Source organism: Periophthalmus magnuspinnatus, chromosome 7 (assembly GCF_009829125.3).
Source record: "Periophthalmus magnuspinnatus isolate fPerMag1 chromosome 7, fPerMag1.2.pri, whole genome shotgun sequence".
NCBI lineage: Eukaryota > Metazoa > Chordata > Actinopteri > Gobiiformes > Gobiidae > Periophthalmus > Periophthalmus magnuspinnatus.
Genome location: NC_047132.1, coordinates 26,249,069 through 26,269,125, shown reverse-complemented (window position 1 = coordinate 26,269,125; position 20,057 = coordinate 26,249,069). Strand labels below are relative to the sequence as shown.

General features: G+C 41.1%; 2 protein-coding genes across 5 annotated transcripts; one reads left to right on the top strand and one right to left on the bottom strand.

Moving 5' to 3' along the window:
- The first annotated feature begins 2,119 nt into the window (after nucleotides 1-2,119).
- On the top strand, nucleotides 2,120-11,616 carry c1ql4a (complement component 1, q subcomponent-like 4). Its single transcript, XM_033969607.2, has 3 exons — nucleotides 2,120-2,308; nucleotides 2,390-3,209; nucleotides 10,767-11,616. The coding sequence occupies exons 2-3, from the start codon at nucleotides 2,670-2,672 to the stop codon at nucleotides 10,944-10,946; spliced, it is 720 nt and encodes a 239-aa protein (XP_033825498.1). The 5' UTR covers nucleotides 2,120-2,308; nucleotides 2,390-2,669; the 3' UTR covers nucleotides 10,947-11,616.
- Nucleotides 11,617-13,171: 1,555 nt separating this feature from the next.
- On the bottom strand, nucleotides 13,172-17,286 carry zgc:153867 (uncharacterized protein LOC337226 homolog). Of its 4 annotated transcripts, none has more exons than XM_055222926.1 (7): nucleotides 17,182-17,286; nucleotides 16,812-16,839; nucleotides 15,314-15,457; nucleotides 15,037-15,210; nucleotides 14,884-14,961; nucleotides 14,442-14,499; nucleotides 13,172-13,639 (listed from the first exon to the last, which is right to left on the bottom strand). In XM_055222926.1, exons 1-6 carry the CDS (start codon nucleotides 17,284-17,286, stop codon nucleotides 14,471-14,473), a joined length of 558 nt encoding a protein of 185 aa, XP_055078901.1. In that variant the 3' UTR covers nucleotides 13,172-13,639; nucleotides 14,442-14,470. The 4 variants fall into 4 exon arrangements, with proteins under 4 accessions (XP_055078901.1, XP_055078902.1, XP_033825357.2 ...); XM_055222927.1 differs by having other exon boundaries at nucleotides 14,453-14,499; XM_033969466.2 differs by having other exon boundaries at nucleotides 14,466-14,499.
- Nucleotides 17,287-20,057: the final 2,771 nt, after the last annotated feature.

Sequence of the window (20,057 nt, the reverse complement as noted above, 5' to 3'; positions counted from 1 at the left end):
ATAACAGAAATATTATAATGATCAGTTGAGAATAACTTCTATTTAAGTTGCCAAAATGACCAAATGGATAACATGACCAAGAATGCACAACAACATACTGCATGGGCAACCTTATAGGAGAGCCGGAGAAGTTAAAAGAAGACAAATTCATCAATTGAATAAATTGTTCCACATAAGTTTAGTTCCACGCATTTTAACTTTACATGTTTTAATCATGTCTACTACAAATTAGGAGGATGCTTATTTCTAAAACACACATCTGTTTTCATGTGAATTCATATCATGGGAAATAACTGTAATCGAATGAGCACAAAACTCACATAGACCTATTGATATTCGAGTTTGGATATCATAGCCTTATTCCTAATGAATGGGTGCCTGATGTGCTCCTTATTTACGCGTGTGGTCCTTGATCAGTTTGACTTTGACACCGGTGCCGTGGAGAGACAGGCGCTGCGGTGTGAAGCAGGGTGTCTCACTAATGAGCCTTTAGAGCAGTGGGATGCGAGTCACACACTCCGCCAGCGCGCGCGCGGGAATGGTCTGGGGAACGTTTAGTGTCTCCTCCCCATCCCTCACCATCACACACAGGCGGCGCTTTACCCACGGCCTCTGACGGCAGCGTTTTCATCCAGAGCCCAAGATGAAAACATCTGCCTAGCTTTTGCAAGTTTTTATCAAACATTACTGAAGCCTGTAACAGGTGAATACGACTAACGAGCGGAGAGAGGCTTCAGCGGTATTGTTAGCGCCTGGCCAGTGGAGAAATGACACCGGTCCATGTTACTCTTAAATCACCACAAATAGAAATATACACTAACAGTATGCTTCTCTGAAAGCCTACTTTGACATGTAGACCGTTTCATAAATAGGCAACAGTTTCTCTTGAACTAACCTTGAAATGTAAATGATATTATGGCCTACACTGAAGAACTCATTTGGCTCTACCTTGATTAACACAACAGAGCTATGCTCTTCATTAGTAGGACTTTCCAACTAAACTGACTTCTTTCATCCAATCAGAAGTGAGAAGCCGGGAAAGAGATTAGACCACAGACCTACCTAAATGCTAGGGTTAGTTTGCTATATTGCGGTCAGATATTAATGCGCACAGTTGGACCAATGCGCAGGCCTGCAAGTTTACGGATTGTTGTTATACACTTGTAGGCTATGTAAACTGTCTGAATCGTATTTTGAGCAAACAGCCTACTGGGGTACTCAGTGAGGGTAGAAACATGACACAACCTGAGACATACACGAACGGTAGGTTATACTTTTACTATGTAGGCTATGCTTTGAGACAGAAAACATTTCATCTCACAATTAGGCCAACTTTAAATGCGAGTGAAAGCACTTACCCGACATGCGTGCGAGCTGAGAGGGAGGGATCAATCTAACAGGTGTCGACTGGTGCAGCCCACAGCCCAACATCAAGCAGAGCGGGAGGCAGCGGACAGCAGCTCACACGCGGTGGAGCTGACCGGAGTACCGTCTTTTGGAGTCGCACCGGGCTTGTTTAAGCCTGAATTGTGATATTTACATTTTTCTTGCCCATGGAGAGAGAAGAAGGGATTACGCACTGATGCACTGATTAAGAAACTCTCCACACTTTCCTGGCACTCTCTTACGCACAGTCGGCTCTAACTCAGCACTTGGCGTCGGGGTCTCCAAAGTGATTCAATTATTTTAGAGGGACTGAACAGGACTGGAGCTCCGACAAATTCATAATTTCATCATGGAATAAAGACAATCTAATGGTAAGTACAGTGTCTTTGATAAGAAAAAAGAATAATAAGAATTTCAACAATTACGCACGGCCACTTTCATATTAAAGACAAAACACTTTTGCAAAATCTTTATTTCAATAAATTAGCTTATTAACTAACTTTATTCACAACTCCTTAATATCCTTTTAGTTCATGCAATATTGTAAAACCGTCATAAAAACATGAAAACGCCGGTGAACGGTTTCTCTTTTGTTTTTCTTTTGCAGATGTACATTTATTCACTGGGATCTCTCAGACCACAGGGTGTGCAGGACGAAAGTGAGGAGGGCTCTTAATATTGCTGATTAACAGGTGTGACAAACATCATGGTGCCCCCAAAGGCCAGTACGATGAATACTGGAAAACTCAGAAGAAAAGGATTTCATTGAAGAGACACAAATACTAATTGGGTCCAAAAATAGTGACATTAATTTGATTTATTAATACAATTGACATGAGTTTGACAGCCTTTTTCAGCACCCCTTTAAGCCCCTCTTTCACACCATGCTTTATGTGAAACAGAAGTGAGATTTCAGAAAGAGGTGAGCCACAAATTAAATCTACTTAAATAATATCTTGCTCTAAACTAAATTTGTTTTCTCTTTTTTGTCTTTTTGACCTAGGCATTTCAAAGCTGCTCTTGGTCCATAGAACATTCATCTTACTGTGATTTCAACTGGGGTCTGTAGTCCAGGGGACTCTCCACAGCGTCAGCTTATCTGGAGCTTTTTTATTTTATATTTTCTCTCATTCTTCACACCCCTGTAGTCTTGTTCCAATTCTCCCAGAGACTTCACCCTGGCCGGCACTATTCCACCAAAGGGGGAAGAAGACTTCCTGACGCTGGCCGCTTCGCGGCTCAGCCGTAGGAAACGTGTGATTGGAGCTGCAGTGGGTGTGGCCATGGTTCTCGTACTTTTGGTTGCCATTCCTCTGCTGGTCCATACGACCAAAGTGGGGAGTGTGGGAAATGCTGGTAGCCATTATGAAATGCTTGAATCCTGCAAAATGGTATGTGACACCACAGCTCAGCCGGGCCAAGAGCTGACCGCTGTATCCCCACCGCCACAGGATTACTCTGGAAAGAAGATCAGGTCTGGTCTCCGTGGGCCTCCAGGGATTCCCGGACCCCCAGGAGCACGAGGACCCCCTGGAGAGCCAGGCAAACCCGGACCACAAGGTCCACCAGGCCCAGGCCCAGGTGGCTATTCCCCCTCTCTTTACTCTCCTAAAATCGCCTTCTATGCAGGGCTGCGCAGACAGCATGAAGGGAGTGAAATACTAAAGTTTGACGATGTGGTCACCAATGTGGGCAACTATTATGAGCCCAGCACTGGGAAGTTCACGTGTCCGCTACCTGGTATCTACTTTTTCACCTACCACGTCCTTATGAGAGGCGGAGATGGCACCAGTATGTGGGCCGACCTAAAGAAGAACGGGCAGGTCAGTCTAATATATGCTCTGTTTGTATGTATGCACACACACACACATACGATGCATCTCTTCACTGGTGACCATCCATGTTTGACTCACTCACCTCAGCAAAATTGAACCTTTCTAATTCAGAGCACATTCCACTTAGCAGGTGTCAAAATGACAGGAAAAGAATGAAAGAAAAATCTTCCTCCTCATTAAGAGGAATCCATGGTATATAGTTTGAAATCACAGGCCAGAGATATTTGCATTCCCACATGTAATGTAGTTAAATGACAAGTGGCAGAATGCAGCAGCCGCCGCGAAAGGAACAGTCTAATTAGTAAGTATCATACACAGAGCTTGATTATCGCCTAAACAGCAGAGCAAAAGAGCACGGCAGAAATGTCTGTCAGGACGCGGACTAGTCAGTTTACACCTCAGCTAAATAAATAATGAATGTAAAATTGACAGTCCACTCATCCACTCCCTCATTCCCCAGACACTAATTAAAGACACTGTGGCTGATGGGGGGTGGGAGCGGAAAGGTGGGATAAATCACAGACATTTCACCAGAGATCTCCAAATTCAGGAAACATTCTTCAAGTTGTTTTTCACATTCATTCATTCATGAAGGACGCTAAATGCAAATACTCACCTCTCAGCCTCCAGACATCACTGTATCAAATAGAGCCAGCTACAGATAACAGACAACAGCTTATTACAGCTAAGTAAGAGATACTATACTTGGGTAAATCTTTAAAAATCATGTATCATTCAGTGCTGTTTTATTGTATGTGCATAAGGCCACAGAGGTGAGAGGCTGCGGGCTTAATGTTCATATTGTCATTCAAGCCATCTAAGACTGTTTAATAATTTACTCATCTTAGATTAGATCCTCTGCCGAGCAGCTTCCCTCCTCTAACCCTTATTCTGCTTGTTCATTGATTCTCCATTAATTATCTTTTCACTCAACTCAATTATTTAACCTCACCCAGGTCCATCTGACACCCGTCATGTGCTCCACTTCAACAGTTTGGTTAAATCGAGCTCTCACTTAACCAGAGTCCTAAACCCAAGTGTTATAGATGAAAATGAGTGTAAATAAATTGCCAGTGGACTGTGGGATCATGTAGCAGAGCTGGTGAAGCCTTGAGGCAGACGGGTACACAGCCTGAGGCCAGTGAGTGGCTGGGGCCTGCTAAATGGGCACTATGTCTGACAAGCTGGATTGCTAACTCCAGAATTAAACAGCCTGTTTTACCATTGCCGTAGGTGATAAAGCTTTATTGGATATTTTGTCTGAGCTGGGAGGTTTTTGTCAAAGCCTTGAGGAGAATCCACCTTTCCTTTTTGATTACTCTTACACAAGGCCATTTGAAGCAGCACTGTCAAACTTTTCAACTACAGTCATGATTTCCAACCTCACCATTTACAAACAAAACTATGGCTACAATTTAATTTCAATTTTGAATGAATTATTATTAATGAGTTATGTTATATGCATAAATATAACTTACCTCAAATCATTCCAATGAAAACAAAAAAATGAAGTTGGATATGACCAGAAACTTCTGAAAATACTTTTAGAATTTGGCAGATGCATGAAATTTGCCACTTTACTAAATATCACGTGCTGCATCATAACTATGAGGGACATAGACATATAGAGTCTTAGGTGTCTACTCTCTTAAGTGTTCTAATGAATTGTAATACTGCAAAGACTTGTCTTTCCATTTAGTGTGTATGTATTCTGACAATACTAATGCCTAAACATGACAGGAACATGGTGAGACGTGCACTCTGAGAGAGTACAGACAGTGGGAGAGGCAGAGAGACAAGACAAGTGGGTTCAAAGGGTGGAGCAGAGGAAGATAGATGACTTCATGGAGGTGTGGAGACAGTGGGCTGGTAGACGAGGCTTTGGGGAGGCTGCAGTGAAGGCCAGAATGAGATCAGGTCCGATGACCAATGGACACCCACTTCACTGACAGGCTATCAGGGATGGGAGAGACAAAATAAGACAGAACCACTCTATAAACTGTTTATAGCAGTCAATTTGTGAATTCAACATAGAAATGAACTGGCTTTACCACAGCTGTGAATATTAGTAGCCCTATGGAATTTGTGGAAAATGTCAAACTGACTTTTTTTTTTTTAAATATACATGCATGAAATGTACATTGTACTAATAGTGTTTCTAGAATGCATGAATGGCATGATGTTTACTAAGATGACATGATGTTTACTAAGATGACATGATGTTTACTAAGATGTAGAAATGCAGAGAAACCTATGGTTATTATTATATTGGTCATTCAAAACAATATCAAACAATATGCATGAGTTATTTTAGTATTTCTGAGGTTAGGTTATATACTGCTTTAGCTTAAAAATAAAACTCTCCCTGACCACATCTTGAAGAGACTATAGAATAGCCCACATTATAATTAATTGACTGCTCAATTAGTAGAGCCAGTAGTGAAATATAGTTCCGCTTAAACAAGTTCAGCTTTTCATTAAACAGCCTAAATTGTCAGTACAAGGCAGATTCCTTTAGTCATGTGAAGTCTTGAATTAAGGTGCCAAGTTCTCTAGAGGATGTGCTAATCATAGCTGGGCAAGAATGGGATTCCTATAGAACCAATACACATTACATTCACTTAATCCACACTCTGTTATAGACCCACCTGCTCGCACCCGAATCCTACCTTCACCAATCACTGCAGCCTGACAGGCAGTCAGGCACAAGGCAGCACCCTTTAACTACCTCTAAATTGGCAATGAGAACATGATTAACAAGCTGTAATGAAATATTTGTTTTACATCTTCAGTGTATAGTCCAATCAGGTTACATACATACATACATGTTATATATAATCATCTAATGTTGCAGGTGCATGATGATGAATTTGTATTGTATTTCTATAATTATGTAATATTGATTTAACTTGGGCGCATAGGTTGTAGCTGCTTAATATTCAACCTTTGTATCAAATGTTATTAAGACCGTCTATGCTAATGCTAGTGTGTTTTATGCTGGAGAAGACAGGTAATGTGTCTTGCTTGGCTTTTTAAGCAACCTCTCCCCCCAGTGCTCGTTAATTACTTTGCATGGCGTACTTGTCTAATGCATTATGTGCAACTGTATGTCAAAATTAAATATCCTTAATACCGAGTGCAATGTAGACTAAAAGATAGTGGCTGAGTTCCCGTTTAATCTGGCCTGTGTTTTTCACCTGTCATGGACTCCTTTAATAGCTCACTAAAGGTCACGTTATTTCACACAGAACTGTTAAAATGTCATCACTTGCTGTAATGACCCTCACCTGTATTCACTTTCTGTATTGCTGACTTATATAGGCTACAGGTGGAGTGTAATTAGTCCTGTGCTGGTAGCCAAAGGTTTATAACATTTGAATTTAATTTAATAAATCATTCATCTAGAAATTTTAGGTGTAGTTCCATTTGAAGCTGTTGTTTGGGCCTTAGCCGCAGGTAATTCGGCAGAAGAATCAAATAAAAACTGTTACTGTAGTACAGGTACCACTGAGGCTCAAGAGGGAAATGATTTGATGTGTGGAAGCTGTAAGAGGACTGTATAAAACCAAGTCATGGCATTCACTTTACCCATTTTCAGATGCAATGTAAGAACCAAAATAGAAAGTGTAAAGCAGTGGTCTTCCAAGACCAGAAAAAGTCGTACACTTCTAGTCAAAAATAAAGACAGTGACAGAGTAGCCTAATATAATGTAAACCGAATAGAATTTGTGAGCGATGACAAATGTAAATTTGTGAATTTACTGGAGCAGAAATGTTGTTGTTAAACCAGGGCTCATTAACTCATCTGGTCTCAGGGACAGGCTGTTGTTGAGCGAGCTGTAATCCTGAATGGCAGGTAATAGCAATCTAAGGTATGGCTCAATGCAACACTCTCTTGTCGCTGTGTAATCCCCAGGCTCCCCGAGGTAAGGGAAAACCTATTCAATAAATATTCTATTTCCACAACATCGCCCTCCTCAATCCTCCTCCTCTAACCTTCCTCGTGCCGTGTGCCGGGGTCCCCTAGGTAAGTTTAACAGCTACTTTTCTATTGTCTCCGCTCTAAGAGGTCAGTATATCACAGTGAATGAATCCTGTCACTTTTATTACCAGTGGAACAGAGCAGCACAGATAAAAACAGGACTTTATAAACCCCCCGCCCGCCACGCTCTCACAAAATAGCCTCGCTTGATCAGTCTCTCTCCTTCCACACCCCTCCTGTTTCTTTGCTTAGCCCTCTGGCCCTTGCTTTTGTTTTTTTTTTCTTATAGTCTCCCCTTGTCTGTCTTATGTGCCACGGTTGTGTTGTAAATGACACTGCCACTGCCCCCCACCCCCCTGCACCCCCCTCTCCTCCTCAGCTCCCAGGAGCGTTTAGTGGAGGCCTATAATGAAAGGGCTAGGCGGAGACATAGACAGCCACAGGCGAGCCCCTGGGGCCCCTGCCTCACGCCTCACAGCTCTGCCAGGCTCAGGATCAGTGCAGTGTGCTGCCAGTTCGCTCGGATCAGCCTGCGTCCTCCTGTCGTATCCATCGCCTTCTCCTCCTAATCCAACCATGGAGCCCTTATCCCTGTCTGTCTGCCATCTGCATTCATAGATAGAAAGAATTATTCTATCTGCTATACATCGCAAAGCAGTTTCTCACAATGGGAAAAATGTTGTTCTGATAAATATTCTCTTGTTAAAAATATGAGGAGTGAGAGTTGAATACCCAAGACAGAAAAGAGCTCTCTGCTGTTACACTGTTTGGTCAAAATAATGAGCAGGATGACATATGCCCAGTGTCAATACACAGTCACAATAACAGCATCACTGTCAGAAGCAGCCAAAGATGCAAATGTGATATTGGCTGTCACGACACATGTCAAGCAGAACAACAATATAACCTTTAGAGATGACAGAAGATATTTGAGAGATGGGTCTTAAGGGGGTCTCACGATGTTTATAGACAGAAACACAGTCTAAACATCTGGCTTTCCGCAAATATGGTTAATAATGAAAATCTATATTCTTTTGGATGTGACAGATTGCAAGTTACAGAAACAGCATTGATAGATTCGCAACTAAATTCTTTCTTTTATGTAGATTCAGTTCAGTTCAGTTTGAGTAATCTTAATCTTACAATTTGCACTGAACCAGAAATTTCAGATTAAGTCCATTGGTTTGGCATATTTATGGCCTTTTCCCTTTTTTCTATATTTTTTTTAGCACAAAATGAATGCATTACAAATAGAGTTTTGATTATTGCTTGCATCAACAATTGGCTGTCATCACTAAGAAACCCAATGCAGGATTCATGACATATTAGGGATACATACTGTTCACAACGGAAAGAAGGGAGGGCAAAATTGATCTGTGCACGTGTGGGGAGAGGAGGATATTTTTTATTACACTAATTCAGGCCTGCTTGTGGTCGATTGACAGTTTTCAAATGGATGCGGGCTCTTGGGGAGAAAGGCCGCTGTGATGGGGTGACATGATGGTAGTTGAGTTGCAGATCATATTCGGGGGCTGTCATGGTGGAGCGGGGGGCCTGTCTGGATGGTGACAAAGATTGAGTGCTCCTAGCACAGATGGACAGTGAGACAGACACAAGGCCACTGACGGCTGACATGTGTCGGATAATAGCAACAGCTACTCCAGGATTATTGATACTTACAACTTGAGAGGATAGCGAAGAGGCAGGCTGGGGAGTAATTGTACTTCAAAGATTGGTTAAGAAAATGTTAAAGTAGTAGGTCTCAGATTTCAGGTCTCAGATTTCAGGTTTCTTAGCTAGAACATGTTTAGTTGTTGACAGAAGCGTGAAATTTGGTGCTAATTTAATTAATTTATTTTTGTCCATCTTGTAATAAGGTTCCAAATTATGCATATACTATATATTGTGCATTTTTGCATAGTCTTAGCAAGGACACCTCCAGTTCAGTGTTGACATTTCTCTGTGGTTAGCTATGGTGTCATCCAACTATTACAGAATTTGTCCTTCTTTAACATCTTCTTTCCTTGGTCAATTCATCTCACAGAAGCAGTCTACTATGCACTTCTCATTTTATCTCAGCCAGCTTGTCTCCAGGCTGTCCTTCTTAGCTCATATTTAAACCTCTTTGGGTGGAAGCATAGTCATACTTGAAAGGCCTATATTAACGTGCAGTGTTGAGTAAATTCAAGTTACTGGGTCCCAGACTAATGTTAAAGAAACATCTCAGGTGTAAGACCTCCCAATGTTACATTCACAGTTTACTACAGCTTATATAGATAGCTGAATAGAATTAATAATAATAGTTTTGCTGATCCTAAGCACAGCTGGAACAAGAAACCTGGTGTACATGATTTACCAAATGAATATACAGATCCCTGAGAGCTACAATACCGTCATCAGCATGGAAAACCAAAGATAATAATAATTTTAAGCATTGTGACTGTGCATATGTTACATTTTTTACCATCTTTTCTCACTATTCGATCTACGGGTTTCCTTTACAGCTGTAACTGAGTGCAAGCTTGTGTGTTTAAATGTTGACGATGAGTAAACCCAATTAAATGTGTTAACAAACAAGTAAAGATCCACTGCTCCCGGGTCAATAAGGCAGAGCTCACACGCCGCATGCAAATGGAGGTGTCTGGCTTAGGCCCGGCCACTCAATATCATGCATATTGAGTTCGGCCAAGGATCATACGCAACAGGTCAATAGCCGGTGGAGGAGAGTAATGCCGCTCCTCTGGCCTGAGCTGCTCTCCTCATAGATAAACCTGTTGTCCCTTATGACTGAGCTTATCTGCACATCCTAATCATATCCCCATCTGTGCTGAGCCTGTCCATAGCAGATCAATAGCTGTGGCTCTGTTCTTAGTCCACCTCTGGGGCCAAGGGTCACACACTCATCCATCTACACATGGATGACAGAGGTGGTGCCAAGAAGCTGATGCGGTTCTTATGAGCATCTCATTTTAAACACATAAATGACTTATTAAGTCAGTGGTTGGATGTGGAATAAGCTGTTCTTTTTTTTAAACTTGTAGAATAACGACAAGCCAGTAAAATACATGGTAATTTAGAGTTTGGTCTGAGAGAGTTAATTATGTCAGATGTTCAATTAGGAGTGTAGTTGCTTAGTATTATAACTTTCTAACGATTGGGCTACTGCAATTTTTATCTACTGAAATTTGTGTTTCGCTTTGAACTGAATATTATTCCCTATCTAAAATTTCTTTTTTGAACCCATAATTTCCTAATAATTGAAAACAATGGCCATAAAGGAGATCAGATTCAAGACTAATTGTGAGAATATTTTGGTTTGCGTGGTGTTGCATACTTGCTGTGTAATATGTCTCATTGAAAATGCATGTTTCCATATGAAAATATGAGGCTATAAAATTTAAATAAGAAGTTGTGTTTTATTTTGACACCTTGATTTGGAGAAAGCAAAGCACATTGTATCTGAATTATAATCAGTGCTTGTGTTGTAAGCGTGTTTGACATTTGCAAGTGCTTGATCTAATTGTGAATTCACCGCTCCTCTTTCTCTGTCTCTGCGCTCCCAGGTGAGAGCCAGTGCCATCGCTCAGGACGCCGATCAGAATTACGACTACGCATCCAACAGCGTGATCCTGCATTTGGACGTGGGCGACGAGGTGTGTGTCCAACTGGACGGTGGCAAAGTGCACGGAGGCAACACCAACAAGTACAGCACTTTCTCCGGCTTCCTCATCTACCCTGACTGACCGCTGTCCCACTGTGGTCTGTCTGTGGGTCTCCAAATCCAATGCATGCACACACGTAAGCAGACATCACAAAGACTACTAATCATACTGAGCCAAACTGCTTTGATTTGCACCTCCAGTCTATATCACAAATGTATGAATATGTACAGTGAAGGTGCAAAAAATGACTGCACGTTGTGGCTCGGAAATATCCTAAAAAGAATCAATGTGTCTCACATTAAATGCCATTGTATCAGAATATATTGAGCAGCATCATTCTAATTGTGTTTTAATGCAATAATGGTGTCAAGAGTGCCATTAATCAAGCTGGTGAAGCCAAGGCATACCTATGTGTATTGTAATCTTTAACCCATACACTACTGTCTTGCCATGCTTTCTTCATACCTAAATAAATGCCAAATTATTATGCAAAGATGGTAGATATGTCGGATAATACTAAATGCAGACAATATTATGACCATAATTTACATATCACTGGGATTAACGATTTCTTTTTGTTCCTATTTTATTAATGGCACTTGTTTCATTGCAAATGTACAGTATTTCAAAGTGCATTTTTGATTGTGTGTTTGTATTTGATTACAAAATAATGAGTGTGTGGATGTGACTGCCCGCCTGTCTTTTAGTTCAAAATGTTGTATACCTCATAGATGGATTTAATGGATTTTACAATGACATACTGTCCTTTATTTTTTACATGTGACATTATATGTGTACACAGTTTATCTTAAGATGGACTACCTTAGATGTGAAATAGATTGAACAGATAATATTGGTATTAAAAATCCTATACACCGTCTTTTATGTGTTTGGGCATGACTTTACGCCGACAGTCACACTAAATAAAGGCAGGTATGGACCCGAGGAGACTTGGACAGACACAATCCTGTTCACTATTATTTGAAGTGACCAGTGAGAGTGACTGGTGATTGGATATATGGCTGAGCCTTTTGGTCTGATGTGGGATCGAAGCAACAGTAGCTGAGCACAGACTCTGGCTGCTCAGACATGGATTTCCAATATAACTAACACAGTGTCAAAGATGAACATTAAAACCAGTACTAGTATAATTTGCAGGGTGCAAATACCAGAAATAGATTTAATTTAACATTTGACAAAGAGTACACACATGTTCTGTGTTTAGTAAGGGTTTTATATTCTTTATAGACAAACATCCACTTCAAAAAGAAATTCACCAGAACATGGTCCAGGCAATAAAATTGTATTTGCAGTGTGTGATTCTTGTCAAACACTTATTTTATTGAAAGCTTTAGTACACAAAACCCAAAGTGTGCCTTCACCTCTGATCATGCCAAAAACATAACTGACCAGTAGATTACCTGTAGTAGTGATTTGCAAAGGGTGGCAAAATGTACAGTCACTGAGTTCAGTTTGAATGTGGATGTGTTCGGTATATGGGCCTTTCTAAAGGATATCTGTTGCTTCTCGCCAAGGAGGATGCTATGGCGCCGGTTGGGCCCAGTCCTCGGATCCCTCCCATGCTCTCTTCCCCCCATCCGCTGCTCCCCTGCTCTCTCTCTCTCTCCCTTCTCTGCTCCTATCATCCTCTCTCTGCCTCCCTCGCTCCTCTCTCTATGGCAGATTTCAGTTGGAAAGTTAATTGGACGAAGAGAGGTCTGAGACAGGCTGCGCTGAGGCCCATTAGTGATTCCCCTGTCGAATGCAGAGCCACGAGGATCACAGACTCACAAATAGGAGGATTAAAATAATCAATAGCCTTGACTTCCATCGACCACACACATACACACACCAAGTAATTAGTGGACAAGCTATTCAGCACTGGACTATGACACCCCCTGAACCTTAGCACACATAAGCCCGTACTCCAATAGCTGCGTCGCCTAATGAGGGGAAATAGTTGTGCTTGTTGAGAGAAAAATGAAGAAAAGGTCAGGAAGCCACCACGCAGCCTCCTACTGCTCGTATCACCGGGCTTTGTCACCAAATCCTCTTTTCATCAGTGTACAGCCTGGTCACCAAATTCAAAACATTTCAACAAGAAACTTGACCCTACCCTTGTGACCTACAATACTGCACAACAGAAAACTCCACCTGCTCGTGCAGTCAAACATATTTGATATAAAGTAGTTGTCTTGACTCCGATTGGCAAATATTACGATGCGCTCAATGTCCCAACAGAATCTACAGGTAAATGGCGTCCTCTTGTGGTGCTGTGCAGTATGACAAAAATAACAGTTCAACAGTTGGTTTTCAGGACTCATTTATTTAAAATGCAGAAATCGTATGGGTGAGTTTAAAATATGGAGGTCTATTTAAAATGCATCATGATTGTGTGACTTTAACAGTATAAATCTACAATATAATTTGGTGTGGCAGCTTACCTGTGACATGGTAGGTAGCTACCTACTGTACATAGATCTATGATCTAGGGGTACAAAGGCAGTTATAACTACAGCATGTGATTCAAATTGTAAAAGTAAGTGCTGCCCCTGTTACTGAAACAAAACATGCACAAAATATAAAGACATGTTTTGTGGGGTCAGTTGGTGACCTAAGGAATGTCAAGGCACTTAAATTAAGTAAAAATATGAATATTTGGAAATGTATAGAAAGGTTCATGATGTGACTTATAAAAGGGTAAATGCAAAGAAGAAGTTCTAAAATGTAAGACTCTTGTCATCTTCAGCCGTTCATGACCATCCTGACCAGTTCTGGAAAGAGCAGAGAGAAGACACAAATTAGACCAACACCTAAAGACTTGGTTCTCATAGAGAGGCAGGACAGTGGGGTCTAAGAGGTTACTAATGGAAACAGGTGAAGGAATCATCTAACAGGTTCAGCCAAAGCATTTGGCCATGTCTATGATCCAGGTAAAGCTGGTTAGAGAAGCCATCCTCGCTGTATGCTTTACTCCATGTACAAAGCAGAGAAAAGAGGGAGAGACCAAGGGAAGGCTACAGTCCAGAGAGCAGCCAGCTACATTTTCAGCTTCCATCAGTATAAAGAGAAAATCAGCATGAGAGTCATTCACTGGTCTTCTCTGGTTAGTAGGAAAGAGCCTGGTACCTCTCCCAAAGTGGTCGACAATTGTTGCATGTTTAATGCCTGATCACCTCTACACCAAAAGTCAAAATAGAGCTTAAAAATACCAACATGCAAACAGGTCAGAGAGGCTGCATCTGAACAACACCCACTACCGCACACCAGATTAGTTCCATCTATCATGTGTTGTGTCCACCAAACCCCTTTAAATGAAGGGGCTCCCAGACACATGCAGAGGGCCATGCAGCCAGAGGCCAAGGGCCAGGACAGAGGGCTGCAGGAAACAAAGGAGCGGGAGGCTACATGTGGGTACAGCCTCACTACTACAGGAGAGACAGACTACCAGACTTTCCCTTTTCCACTCCAGATATGGCTCTTGTTTAGTGGCAGATGTTAACATGGGCTAATGAGCGACATATGTATGGTAGTGTGTGTAGCAATGAGAAAGCAGGAAAGCCTGGCAGTACTAACTCATGATATACCCAATGCCCGTACCAGCCTCAGCCTGACAGGATGTGACGGACAAATGCTGCAAAGGAAAAACAGTTCACACATTTTCAGAATTTGAGGTTTACACAAAACACTTCAACAGGGACAATTAACCCTAGCATAAGACTAGTTGTTCAACATAGATGCTGACTTCCAAACACAGAAATCTTGATACAAATGTAATCTTTTAAAGGAAACTTATTATGAAAAATGTACTTCTTTTGAGCTTTTATCCATGTTAAACCAGACAAACAATGCATAATGTGTCCTTTAAACTGCAGGAAAGATCCAATATACTTCCATATATAGTCCTAAAATGTGACATTGAGAGGAGTATGTATTTAAAGGAATGTGACACAGAACTGATCCAATTATCACTGGAAGGGCAGTAATGTCACCTATATCCGTAGAATATGTTCCCTACCTTCATAATTGATGCAGCCATTTGCATCTTCATGTCCTGCCAAGAGCATCTCCACCTCCTCTTCTGTCATTTTCTCACCTGTGACAAAGAACACAAATGAGATCAAAGGTTGCATTTAAACAGCGTTTGTTTATATTTAAATAAAGCACTTGCCTAGCGTGGTGAGAACGTGGCGAAGCTCAGCCCCCATTACTGTTCCATTGCCCTCCTTATCAAAGACACGCAAGCCTTCAACAAAATCTTCCATGGAACCTTGATCTTTGTTCTTGCAAATGGCTTGGAACATGGGCAAAAACTCTTCAAAGTTCACCATTTTGGTGGTCATCTCTACAGAGTAAAAGGGGCAGTTAATCAGAGCTTTCATCAGCACCACACTGTTATTTACAACAGAGGCACAGGACTGCTGTAAATAGCCATGTATTGTTCTTACCCTCGGCCTTGGGGTTACCCAGAACTTTGAGCACCTCTGCATTGACAGGGTTCTGCCCCAGTGCACGCATGACGTCCCCACACTGGCAATAGCTGATCTTTCCATCTCCAGTTTTGTCAAACAGCAGGAAAGACTCCTTATACTCTGTCAAATAAAGATAAAAATATGAAAAAACGACCTTACATATTTGGTAAATTATAAACCACCGAGACAGAACATCAACTGATTTACAAGATAGGAAACACAGGTTCTGTGTCCTATACATTATAAATCAAAATCTGTGCCCTTTTTTTGTTTAATAGTCAGATTAAATTGTTGAAGCTATTGCTAACAACAACCCGGTGTTTGTACGATGAAAAAAGTGAACCGGGGGTAAAAATGAGAGAAACAAATAAACTTTCTGTATATCATTGTAAGAATAAAGTTAATTTGAAAAATATTAATGTTATCAAAACGTTATCTCAAAAGGTTGTTTAGAAGTAGCATGAAAGAGTAACCAAAACATTAACCTCCCCTGACAACAGTCTGCAGACTGTTCTTTAACGGTTTAATTAATTTATTTATTTGATTGGGACAATGCATGCTAATGAACAGACATGATACAACATGAATGTAAACACACCGGAACTGTATTATTTAACACAACTGTGTGTAGAATATTGTTAACTAATTAACTTTAAACAACATTTTTTCTTTGGAAATTAGCACAACAGACACATCTGAACACAACTGTATGGATTGGAGGCCTTCTGCTTGGAGATTGACTCCAGAAAACACTGTTGTGGACTTTTCCTGTTCTCAGGAATGCGCAACTTCCCTAGTGGCATGTAAGTACTATTCCCAGCGCCATATTTGGTATTGAAGGAGTGGAGGCAAGTAGGAGGAGAGAGAGTAGCTTTAGCCTATTATGTCAGTGGTGATTAAACAAACCAGCCCTTTGACAAAAACCAACAACAGCTGTATCCAGAACCAAAAAAGGACACAGACTTCAGATGAACCGCTCCACAGATAACAGGTTTATGGCAAACAGACAGAGGCAGCAGCATTCGCAGTCAAACAGACCAAATGACTAGAACCTGTTAAGATCCAACGTCTGACTGACCACAAACACAATGCAACAAACCACCAACAATGATTAGTTTATCACCACGTGAAATAATGTTAATTACTGGTGATTATTGCATCTCCAACAAACTAACAGCTAACATGCTGATCACACCCAAACCAAGATCACCAGCAATGTTTCACTAACACGGCCCTCCTCTGACTTACCATGAAATCTGATCCGCGTTTAATTCAATCTGAAAACAACAAGCATTTGCACAAAGGTAGGAAGGGTAAAACAGTGGATGAAAAGGCAGAAACCCCAAATAACTAGGCTTAGCATTAAGCTTCGCCTCAGTGACAAGCGCCGCACAGAGCAGTGAAAGTGGGACAGATCAAGAGTGAAGCATGCTCAGGAACAGAATGAAGTCGCCAGTAAAAAACTGGAACTTACCAAGGACTTGATCTTCAGAGAAGTCAGACTGTTCAAAAAGAGATTAGGCGAAATCAGTTATGGTGAAGCAATCCTTGCATAAAGGCAGTCACATATAAATGCGATGGTACGAATGATATTATCCAAAAAGAAAACATAATCATATGTATATATGTACAATTGTTAAATCGATTTATTTCACAGATATTTTTTTTTCACAGGCTAAAGCTAGCGTATGAGAACTTCCACTTCCGCTAGCAAACCGCTACAAGACAGGATCATTCAAAATACGGTGTCAAACGGGTGTTCGCTGATGCTAAATCTTGAATTAGAAACTTAAACTGCACTGTAATGGTTAGCTTGTTCTACATGTTTAAAAACAATGACCTACCATGGTTATGTTGGCTGAGGTGTGTCCAGAGATTCTGAAAACCGAAGTATGTGTGACGCCTCGGAGGGAAGAGCAGGGCGAGAAAAGCCGTGCGTCCTGCGTCATCACGTATCATTCCACAGCACGTTCTACGCACTGTAAACTCACCAAGCGTCTGTACGTCTGCTCTCTCCTTATATAGATAATATGCACGTCTGCAAAGTGTTTGACTTATTGAAGTTGTATCTTTGTTCTTTAACTCGGATTTCGAGTTATATAGTTTTAATATAACCCTTGAGTCATAACTATGTGAGTTATTATTAACAACACTTTTTGATCATCTTTTATATATATAATATATATATATATATATAATATATATATATATATATATATATATATATATATATATATATATATATATATATATATATATATATATATATATATATAAACACACACACACACACATCATTTTGTTGGTGGCTGAAAATCTGACAAATTATGGCAAATATGTATGTGTTTTGGGGTACAGTATATTTGAGTTGAATTAATTACAATCAGTGGAAGAAGTATAAGCATACTCAGGTTTGTTGCATGCATACTAAGCCTACTTAAAATTCAAGCTCCATCCATTGCAGGCTCCACATTAAGCTATAGTCTATTATCTAAGTGCGATGATTCACCATAAAAAATGCGCAATAAGAGCCTGACCAACATAATTAGCCAATTTCCAATACGCACCACAAGGTGTCACTGTTGTTCAGTGCACTGGCGTTAATGTGAACGAAACAGCGGGAATCTTTGCAAGTCTCAGAACAGCACACTACGCACAACACAGTCCACAAATATGAACAGCTTACAGCAAGAAGAGCTGGACAGGCACGAGTCTGGATAGCCCAGGCCCATACGTTAGGCACATTGAAGGTGGACCGCAAGGTTTCCATTATTATTTCCAAGAAGAAGTCCATGTCAGTGCTTGGCAACATCAACTCATGTATACGGGAATAGATGCAGAGATTGATAATTACAGAAGTTTGGGCATCTCTCTGTTCTCTCCAATAATCAATGCGCCGTTGGTCCGCGCACTTTGAACACAATCCATCGCTCGCTCAATGGGCCTTGAAATCACCACTTATGTGTCCCGGGCGCCAAAACAAAAGAAACATGCGACCCTTGCAGCGCGACTAACGGAACTTCTGGCGCTTTATCACGGCACTACACAAAGAAAAGGCACCACTAACAAAGTCATGCAGATTAATACGATGACAAAAGATAGCCTAAAATAACGCACTATACAACTTAGAGATATTTGGCTAGTCTCTATAAAGCACGAAAACATTTCTCTTTTTCATAATGCGCTCAGTCTGATCTATTGTTATGACTGGTGTATTATGGCCCTGGCCCATTCAGAGGACAGCTGATTGCTGATGAGTCTGCTGAGCAGACAGCTCTGTGTCAAACAGTTTAAGAAGATTAACACTGCCTCACGTTTTTCTCATCATTTGCAACAATAATCCGTCACAAGAGGCTAATAATGACTAGTGTATATCCTTTGGTTAGCCATAAGATACTTTCAGCTAAGACTGGTTTGGTTTTTATACCTAAAAATATATAGGCATAGACTATAGGCCATGGTGCAGAAAAGTTACTACTCCCCTCTTAAATAATTTCCTACATGTGTGCCAATGTTGTGAGAGAATATTTAATTAGCCTATCAAAATGTTGGTTGAGGAAAAAATCTATATAAGATCCCTTAACTGATTAAATTATTGCAATTGTCCTGGTTAATGCCATTCAAGTCTTGGCTGCTCCACCAAATCTACAAACACCTGATTTAGTTTTAATGATATTACACCCTCAGTCGGCTGTGTCATGGTAATAATGTGGGCAGCTCCAGCTGCCTCTAGATCACATTAGCCAAGCTTTATATTGACAGCACAGGACCAACTGAACAATGAGGATTCAGGCATAGACAGCTTAGTGCAGCTTAGCCGATGGGCATCCTGCAGCAGACAGGCCTAGACACCTTGGGTCCTCATGCCCTGAAGGATTGGCATCATCACTAGTGTGCAGAGATGACAACCCCATTATGAGCCCCACCACAACACTCCAAACATCAGAACTATTTTGTCAAGAGCAAGGCGATAAAACCAGGGCCAATGCCTCTCTTTTTGCTGCTCAGGTCTGAGCTGTGAGGAGCTCAACAGCTGCTCTGGGTGAGGGACCCTGCTGTGACAAAACACACAGGGAGACTCACCTGACAGCAGAGGCCCACAGTCTCCCCTTCGATCTTAGATCTTTCAATCAAGGTTAATTTATTGAAAATAAATACATTCATAAACAAGTCACCCCTATAGGACTGTATTTTGTCACAAATGAACTATTTTGATCTTTGAGTGCCTAGAGAAATGTTCTTGCTGTTGGATTTGATGGAAGTGTTTTTGTCCGTTAGACTCATTTCTCTTGCAGACTCGTCTCGTTGCTGTATTTGCATAATGGTCACACTGGGAATCAGACAGGCCACTTGTGGGACACTTGCACCTGATCACAGACAATATGTGGCTCTCTGCCAGTCACACCTTATCTGTTTCACTCCTCATTAAGAATGGCATAGTTGTCTTCAAGTTTGACTGATTGTCCAACAATTTTTGGTTGATCCTGAACATGGTGGTTTATTTTCTGTCCTAAATAGTTGTTTGGATGGTAAGGGATTTTGTATGGGGGCCCACAGATTAGCGTTGTTGATTAGTGGTTGGGTGTAATCCTTTCAGCCCCTCTCCTACAGAACACCCCTGGGATAGGCCGGACTCCCTTAGGACAGCAGAGTGGCAGATGGATCCTCCTCCCCCTCCTCCCCCTGTTCTGCCCCCTCTCTCCACACACCCAAAAACACA

Excerpts from the sequence above, each read along its gene's own strand:
- c1ql4a (XM_033969607.2), top strand. The coding sequence starts at position 2,670 with ATGGTTCTCGTACTTTTGGTTGCCATTCCTCTGCTGGTCCATACGACC. Across the intron at positions 3,210-10,766 it reads ACCTAAAGAAGAACGGGCAG|GTGAGAGCCAGTGCCATCGC; the intron begins GTCAGTCTAATA and ends CTGCGCTCCCAG.
- zgc:153867 (XM_055222926.1), bottom strand. The coding sequence starts at position 17,286 with ATGACGCAGGACGCACGGCTTTTCTCGCCCTGCTCTTCCCTCCGAGGC. Across the intron at positions 15,458-16,811 it reads CTCTGAAGATCAAGTCCTTG|AGTATAAGGAGTCTTTCCTG; the intron begins GTAAGTTCCAGT and ends TTTATTTGACAG. Across the intron at positions 14,962-15,036 it reads CCACGTTCTCACCACGCTAG|GTGAGAAAATGACAGAAGAG; the intron begins GCAAGTGCTTTA and ends TCTTTGTCACAG.